Source organism: Acartia tonsa, chromosome 1, assembly GCF_053477335.1.
Source record: "Acartia tonsa isolate MP-2025a chromosome 1, ASM5347733v1, whole genome shotgun sequence".
Taxonomy (NCBI): Eukaryota; Metazoa; Arthropoda; class Copepoda; order Calanoida; family Acartiidae; genus Acartia; species Acartia tonsa.
Window position 1 is genome coordinate 24,800,148 of NC_137260.1, and position 9,458 is coordinate 24,809,605.

At 33.2% G+C, this 9,458-nt stretch overlaps 1 protein-coding gene across 1 annotated transcript; it reads right to left on the bottom strand.

Moving 5' to 3' along the window:
• Positions 1–7,490: 7,490 nt before the first annotated feature.
• On the bottom strand, positions 7,491–9,254 carry LOC145315669 (uncharacterized). Its single transcript, XM_080155683.1, has 2 exons — positions 8,794–9,254; positions 7,491–8,584 (listed from the first exon to the last, which is right to left on the bottom strand). The coding sequence occupies exons 1-2, from the start codon at positions 8,847–8,849 to the stop codon at positions 8,209–8,211; spliced, it is 432 nt and encodes a 143-aa protein (XP_080011809.1). The 5' UTR covers positions 8,850–9,254; the 3' UTR covers positions 7,491–8,208.
• Between the last annotated feature and the right edge of the window lie 204 nt (positions 9,255–9,458).

A 9,458-nucleotide genomic window follows, 5' to 3' on the forward strand; every position in this document is an offset into this window, starting at 1 on the left:
CTTAGTTCCTTCTCCCCACTTCTTTTTTCTCAATTTAGAAATTCAAAGAGAACTGAAAAGATTTAATATAGGTTTTTAGGTCAACAAATGTAAGAACGTGTTAACTTTGGGTACCAGTATAATAAGTCCAATGTCCCCACACCTTACTGGTTTTGGTCTCTCCCTTTTATATTTTTTTTTATTTGGGGGGTGGGGGGCGGTTATACTCCATTGTACAATGTACTAGGGTAAATGATAGAATTTACAGAAATTTTAGCTGGGAATTTCCGTTCTTTCAAGTGAATCTATGAATGGCGTGTTTTTTTACAGAGGGGCCTCAAAGAATGAAAAAATTTGTGATTGTATATTTTAAAGGAAGCCTGCAAGAAATACACCGATATAACTGCTGAAAGCTAAACTGCCCCTAGTAGACCCAATACCCCAATTTTGAAGCATTCAGCTTTATTAACATTGTTGTAGACATTTTAGAATGATATTTTAAGTACAATGAAAATTTTGAAAGTTGCCGGCAACCTAAGTTTCTGACAAAGATAAGATTATAATTTTGTGTCTAGGCAACATAATTTGATATTGTAATTTTATTATGAGCAATGGAAATCTATCAAATTTTTATTGTACATAAAATGTCATTTTGAAATGTCTAGACTTTTTTGTTATTGAAGCTAAAGGCTTCAAATTTAGGGGATTGGGTCTACTTGTGACATTCTTTCAGCATTTAAACCGTTGTATTTCATGAAGGCTTCCTTTGAGAAACTAATTTTAACATAATTGTAATATTCATTAGGGAAGAATGGGGTTTAGGACTGTAATTAAACGCAAAGTTATTTTCTCATTCGTTGAATAAATCTTGATTAGTTGGTTCAAAAAATCTGTTTCCAAAATTGGTAGTGCGAATGGGGCGCTTGTCCAAAATCTGTGATATGGAGATCGCTCTTCTATGAGTACTACTTAAATCCTACTTTTATTGCAATACATTTGTTTGTTAAACTTGTGATGTAAATGTAGCTGTGGCTGTAGGTATACTTAGTTTTACATAATGGTTACATGATTACTTTAACAATAGATACAATGTTTTATATAAGCATATAACAATAATCAATCACATATAGATTACCATGGATAGGCTAGTATTACCCATATATAGTGTTATATTGGTAATAATAGGCCTGAAAATGCATAAAAATACATTAAAACTACCTGAGGGCTGACCATATTATCTGTGTCTTATGCCCTGATGTGCGCGAGATAATTGCTATAAACTGTCAATCAATATTTAGACTAAAGTCTTATATTATGCTAATTTATAGAGGGTAAAAATAAAGTGAACTAGATGCGAAGCATTTCTATAAGAATCTTGTCTGTCATTCAAAGAATTTTGAAATTTAGATGTCGCATCTCCAAAATTTTCCACCGATAAGATGCAATTTTGTTTATATCCTTTATTCCGGAATAGTATATTTTTGTGATTGAAGGTGGCTATTTACATATTTGTACAATTAAATTATTTTGGTTGCCTGTCTTATCAGAGTATGCTGATGTGTTCTTTATTATGTCATCACAGAATTTCATATTTTGCAAAAAAAAACGTGTCCTAACTGTTGTCATTTTTTTAAGCTATTCGTGACGAGCTAACACAGTTCAAAGTTTTTTTTTCAATGGGGTAATGAAATAGATTTTTTCAATAATTACTCAAGAGAATTTTAAAAGTAAGAGCTTACTATCTTTGTTCATAATGGCAGTTTTCTTCTTTTTTTTGTTGCTTTTAGTACCTTAAAACCAACTTAATTTTTTTTCAAAACTTAAATTACTTCAAAAATAAGAGGTCCACAAAAAAACATATAGCATATCTAAATTCTATGGATCATTTTACATATACTACTTACTAAAAACACCAACTAGCTATTTTTAAAAAATCACAAAATTTAGGACACCTTCTTTGGCAAAATATAAATTTCACTTAAAATGAAATTGTACTGTCTTTATACGATGTAACAATCGATATATAATTACTTGGATGTTGCACCAGATTTTCATGTACTCTGATAATGTACCCACCAATCCACCCAGTTTAACCCAAACCCTTTCCTCCTACTGGATGAACAAACTGACTAATAAAAGAGGCCCATATAAACAGCCTAAATAGAAGACAAATTTTCCCCTGTCAATATATCCACGTATTCTATATCCATTGATAATAGTGCTGTGTTTTTCAAATTTAAAAAATACAAAAAATTAAATATTATTCTATATTGGCTTTGTTTTTGAGGTTTAAAAGTCGATTTGTAAAAAGTCTACTAAATAATCCTTATGTCGAACGAAGATTTACTATCAAATTGTGGCGACATACAAATCTCAATGTTATTAGTCTACCATGTGATATTTGATTAGAATAAATCTTTTATTAATACGGTTGTTTTATATAGACAATTCCATTTATATCACAACTCCAGGAAGTAAGGGAGGGGACAATGGCAATTAATTCAATTTAAGAGTTTTCGCTGAAAGATCATGAAATACAGATTCATCCAGAAAATATTAAGGAAATTTTAAAGGGTGTGTTAATAAAATTTAGAAAACTATGAAATAAAAAAAAAATTTCAAGAAAAAAGCATTCATTTGAAAATTAGATTACCAGCACATCAAACTTACGTAACCATTCTGTAATTAATTACTAGAAAAATCTCCTGGAACCCATTCAACCCATAGCCCCATAACTCTAAATTCTTAGATGATTCTTAGAGTGTTTATTACAAAAATATCACAATAAAGTTCTTATCTATGAAATGATATTTTCTGGAGAAAAAATTGTTAAAACTAGCCACATCATAACAAATTAAGTTTATTGATACTCGTCTGCTATATTCAAAACTAACGTTGCGAGTTAGCGGCATTTGATGCACTAGTACCCACAGTCAGTCAGAACCTACTAAATTCTTTCACATTCCCTTTAAGCCAGTACCCAAAGTCTGAGACTCCTAAAAATTGAGTATTCGATCCATTGTCCCTGCAGAACTCAAAGAAAAAAAATCTATGAAATTTATTACCAAATGATTTTTTCAGCTGGAAATCCCAAGAAAACTACGTTTTATATTGTTTTGTACAAAATTTAATTTTCAGCAAGTTGCACATAAAAATATTTAGAAAGTGGATAAATCTAAAAGAAGCGGTTAGTGAGATCTTTTGATACTGACTCAAAGACAGACATTTTTTATAACATCAATTTGTTCTCTGGAGGTTTTATCTGCATAGTAATGGATACTTTAATAATATCCCGATACCTGAGAGTGGGGGAGGGGAAAGTCGACCCCTCCCCCACTTTCGATTTTATTTTTAAAAAGATAAAAGTCAATTATTTTTAGGGGGGTGGGATTGAATCATTTTTTTCTAGATGCGATTTCTCTTGGGATGTTTGTGGTACTCTCCCCCAAAATTATTATAAACCTTCCCAGGACCTATGCAAAGCAACATAGTTAAGGAACACCCATTTGGTTCAGCGGTTAGCATTATCCTTCGATACAGACAAAGAAAACTTACTAAATACTTTATATAATAGGATAGAGTACAAATAGGTGTAAAAAAAAACTTTGGTTTCTGATTTTGTCAAACAACCAGAAGGGTTATGAAAAAAAATGATAATGTATATGTCAATATTCTCTGTAACAATATGCATAAATTTTATAAAAGAATCATTGCAATTGTTTTTTTAGATGAGCTAGCTAAATTAAGTTTATAAGTCAACAATATCAATATAAACGAAGCTCTAAAATTAGACGGTAGAATAAACGAACCATATACCTTGTAGAATACCAGATCTTAATAAGCAGAATATTTTGAGTCTAAAAAGAATTGCACTTAAATTTGTTGCAAAATTGGGTAAATACAGTATACTGTATCAAAGCCTACTTTCGTTTTTGGGACTGTCATCAGTGGCGTGCGAAGCACTTTGTCTAGGGGGGGGCATTTTGATTATATATACTAATTTTAAATAAGGGCGTTTTAAGGGGTGGGATTATTTGATTATGGGCCTTCTAGTCCTTATCCTTTCTTCCCCATCCCTTCCTCCATCCCTATTTCCCGTTTATATCCCCTATCTCTCCCCCCCCCATCTCTTCTCCCCCATCCCTTCTCCCCATCCTGCAATAACCGAAGGGAAGGGAGCTAGAAAACATCTTTGAAAAAAAAGTACAGAATATAATTTAACCTCCCCCCCCCCCCCCACCACAAAACATTTTTTACGGGTGGAAGGGGATGTTATAAAATCTCAGCAGGAAGGATGAATAACCCATTAAAAAAAATTTGGGGGGGGGGAGGAGTTAAAAACACTCATTTTGGAAATAATTTACCAAAAATTAACCTAATATGTAAAACTGATTTCTTTATTGTATGACAACAAGGATGACAACATCTTTAAGTAGCAAAGCAAAAAAAATCATTAATAAGAATACAGACAAGTAGATTTAAAGAACTATGTAAAAAATTTTAAAAAAATTACTTGTCCTTTCATCTTCAGATATAAAAATCTCTTAGAAACATGGAAAACTTTGGGGTATAGTCTCTTTTGTGGCAACGCCTCTTAAGGGGCATTTCGTCGTATTTTCATAGTAGCTTTTAATAGGTTATTCTAGGTTAAGTTAGGTCAGGTGATTTCCCCGTAGGGTTAGGCAATTGGCCCCGCAGGAGCTATAAATATGGGAAAAGCTACTGTGAAAATACGACGAAATGCACCTTAAGAGGCAATGTCAAAAAGGGACTATACCCGAAATTTAAAAGATACAAAAATAGCCAAAAACGTCCTGAAAAGCAGTCCGACATCCATGAATTTTTAATAGTTAATTATACTCCATAATGATGGGAATGTTAACATTAAGTTTTAGCCTTCTATCTTTAATTGCAGTTGAAAAAATCAATTTCCCCCTTTGCATTACGTACTGACAGCCATAGTGAATTATAGAGAAGCTAAAAAGTTATATCAAGATATCCTACCCTCTTTAAATGGCACTTTAAAACTCTGTTAATTTTTCATTTAGTGGTGTTTCCAAGGACTTATAAGGGCGGTGCGTGAAGCGCACCTAAAAATATTTACTCCCCCTTGGAACTAAAATCAATTAAAGACAACAAGAGTGGCGTATTTTATCAAGTTAGGAATATAGAGTGTAGTTAGTTTTAAGGGTTTTTAATGAAAATTGCCATAAAAAAACATGTCTTTTTGTAAGGGTATGTAAACAAAAAAAATAATAAACTTATCCTGAAAATAATATGACATCATATACTTATAGTTATTCATTTAGACAGACATACAGTGTTGAGAAAAAGGCTTAGATAAATATCAACGCTGTTTCTTTTTTATATAAAATAACTTTTTGATTAAATATTTGTTGTTTACAAATGTTTTTATAGAAATAAAAACAAAATGAACACAGTAATAGTGTCTGACTGATTATGACGTAACAAAAAAAATAGCCAATGAGAGGCCGTTATTGACCACTGGTAAAATTTATGGTGGCCTCTCATTGGTTAATTTTTTTTGTTACGTCATAATCAGTCAGACACTATTACTGTGTTCAAACAAAATATACAATGTATGTGATAAAAAGTAGAAACCATTTGGAAGTGCGCGAAGCGCAATTTTTTTTCTTCACATATGCAGGGAAGGAGGGGTTTTTGAGCTATTTATTACACTAATCCCAAATAATTCATATAAAATTTTCTTATTCGTTGGCTCAACAACTTTGGGGACTTTAATGGAATTTTGATTGGTTGGTTAATTAAGTCCAGTTTCCATACATTTCATCCACTAATTGTAATCTATATAAGGGGTAATTTTGTGTATCATTATTGGGGATGTACAAAATTTCTTTGGTAAAAAGTTTATATTATACCAAAAAAAAATACTTCCTATTACCTGGTTTGTTGTGTTCAGTGAAAAAAGATTATAACTTAATTTCTACACTAATTAAAAAATTTGGTAAGGTTAAATGAATAGTAACTGTCTGTGTGGCGCGAAGCGCCAAAAATTTTTTTTTTGTTGAGTATTTCTTGATCTTTTTTTTGGAAACTGGAATAGTTGTGCTTTTTGTAGGGTAGGGGGCAAAAAGGGGCATTTTTGTTGACCAGGGGGGGGCAAAATGGGGCATTTTTCAACATTTAGGGGGGGGCAGGGGGGGCGGTGGCTAGGGGGGGGCAGGGGGGGGGCGTTTTGGTCGCTAGGGGGGGGCGATTGCCCCAAATGCCCCCTTCGGTTCGCACGCCACTGACTGTCATAGAGATGCCTTGCAAAAATTCACCCAGCAAAGATCTAAATTGCTAGGACAATTCTAACATATCAACATTAACTAAATGAGCTAGTGGGCTGGCGAAGGGACGGATCGACCATAATTATAGAAAAGCTTTGCCTAAAAAAAATATTTATATTTCATAGCATTTAATTTTTAAAATTCACGCAACCTTTTGATAAAATGATTTAAAAATAAGTAAGGGTAAATTTATCTCTCTGTCCGATATCTTAAATTTTGCCTTCGGTAACTTGTAAATATTTTGGAATAGGAAAGTTTTTTCATCTATAAACCTGACTCTCCTAAATTCCGCTTAAGACGATTATGAATAGCAAAATAAAATCTTTAAAGTGATATTGATCCAGATTTTCTGAACAGTGACAGCTATAATTCAAAATAACCTGCGACTCTGGTGTAACACGTAGCGCATCCGCTCGGTGTCGGGAAGGTGATAATCTCTGCCCGATACCGTGTCATAACTTAAGACATTAAAAGGTTCATACTGATGCTGTCAGGTGCATGACATCAATAGTAAGAGAAGGTCGAGCAATTAAAGCGTTTGTTGTCTGATGGACGATTTACACTGCAATCATAAGATGCAAAGCATGTTTCAAGTTGCGTGGAGAGGTGTAGAACCCGAAGCGACCCAAGCCCCCTAGAGTCATAATCTATAATTCCAATCACTGCATTCTCATATCATGATGGACAGACATACTTACAGCCAAAAACCTCCTAGCATCGAAAAAAGCTACACTTTATCAAGTGTAGTTACTTTATTGAAAGTTTCAAAAACTTTGAAGATTTAATGCACTGGTGCGTGCACATTATTTTGCCAGGAGAATATTTGCCCTCCTCTCTACACATGTCCTCGCCACCTCGGGGCTAACAACAATGGTTTTAATATTATAATTGTACATTTTTATATAAGCGGAAAGCTGTCCATAATACGATGTGATAAATGACTACTACATACTTTTACTACATAATCTTCATTATTGATGGTTTAATCAAGGTTTTAGCGAATTTGATAGACTTAAATTTTTAGGTGCACCTGAGATTATGATTTATGTTCATAGAGTCGCATTATACTTCAACATCAGATCTAAATCTAATTAAGTTGAATTGTAAAAAAAAATCAATAAAACTTTTCTTTAATCTAATGCTCTGTAGAATACGCTTCGCGTGTTAACAAAAATATTTGAAAATAAAAAAAGAACATTATTTTAGAATTTTTATTTATTATTTTTTCAACACTAAATTAATGTAACAAACTTATTGAAATTACATAAATACATATCATTTAAGAACATTACATTTTTAGCAAATTCAGGTACATTTTGGGTTATGCTGACAATTTAAAAAATATAAATTATATATACATATTTTTACGACTGGGAAAACAAATTTGACACTGTTAAACATGTATCTTTTAACTAGGGAAAAGGTAAACTGTTAAAAATGCCATAATTTAGTTGACCTCAGGTACAAGGGTAAAAGCTGAATGTATGGAATTGTGCACTCTCAAAATTATTATTTTTAGTTGTGAGCTTGGATTTTTAAATATTAAACGGAATGTTCATATTTTATTTTGACTAGCCCAGCTATTTACACAATTAAGAAGATAAATGTTCTTTATTTTTTTTTATTTTGGATGAAAAATTATTTTTCATTGGAATGTTGCAAGTACTTGGTGCTTTATCTCAGCAGCTCAACAGCTTTGACTACAAGCTGTTAGTTTTGAAATCTCAAGTCCTTTTCACAAACTCTTGTATGGTTTGTAACTTTATAAAGCTGTTTTTAAATCTAGCTGCTTTTAACTCAGGTATATGCTACCTCTCTGGTAGCTGCTACAAATTTGGCTCCTGTAGTTTGGTTGCTGTTGCTTGTAAATTATTGTACTGTTGGTTTGGTTGAATTGTGTGCTAAAGGTGAATGATTACCTTGTTTGACGGGTTATACGATGTAGCATGGAACGGTTATTGTTACTACTGCTGCTGGATGGTGCAGATGGTTGAGAGCACTTTCTACCTGTGTAACACTTCACGATGTTCTTCTTATTGGCGCACACTGTGGATGGCATGCTGCAATCTTTGAAGAGTAAGCAGTGATTGTTGGTAAAGTATGTGAACAGCTTACACTCTGTATGGCTGTCACACAATCTCCTGCAGTCATCAGCACTGCCCACACCTCTCAATGTGCCAATCTCATCGTCAAAGTTGCTGCATGTGTACTGCTGCAGGCTGCTGTCACACGCCTCTGTGCCTGTGGGAGCAATCACGCTGCTGGCTCCGTTGGAAGGAATTTGTGCTGTACTGAAATAAAAAAGTTTATTATTTTTCATGTCAAGGTTATTTTTTTGTTTTTTTTTTACAAAATAGTAGAAAATACCTATGCTATATCATATTTGATTAAAAATCTCTTGACCTAACTTAAAATTGATTAAAGATAATGTGCAAATGAGTTATTGATTTTAATTTTAACAGATGTTATAAATTTGATTTAAAAGATTTATTGTTAATACCTGGTAAGGTTGAAATGTATGAGGAGCATGGCTGCTGGAACAATCATCTTCAACATATCAACAATCGATGATGAGCTAGAATTTAACTTTTGGTTTATCTTTAATTGATTCACTTGTTACAATTTTGTTATAGTCTATAGAGAATTTGTAGTCTAATAGGAATAGTTGAATCCAATTAGATGTTTACAACTTCAAGTTTAAGGTTGAACTGAGGTTGAAAAAGTCAACAAACTTATATTAATAATTAGTCCACTTACTATAAATGAACCCTTCTTTTAAGATAAAAGAGGCGTGAGGTGATCTATACGAATGGGAGGGGGTTTAATGGAGAAAAAAGTCTCTCAGAGGTTTTGACATATTTTGGGAAGGAATGGGATAGGAAGGGTCGTGCGGAAGTATCTTACGATGTTTAAAATTAGCCCGTCACAAAAGGACGCATTTTTTAGGGGGGTTCCGACTAATAAAGGCGGCTAATGAGGGCGTGGTGTGTGTGTTAAGGGGGGGGGGTATACATGGAGGTGCCGGGGCAAGGGCCCCAATTCCACGTAATTTTTTTGTGAATGATTGTTTGTGCGTAGTGTTTGCTTGTTTAGTATTATACTTTTGTCTGTTTATGTTCACATGATAGGCTCCTGATGTTATAGTACTTCGTAGTAGTAGTAAAT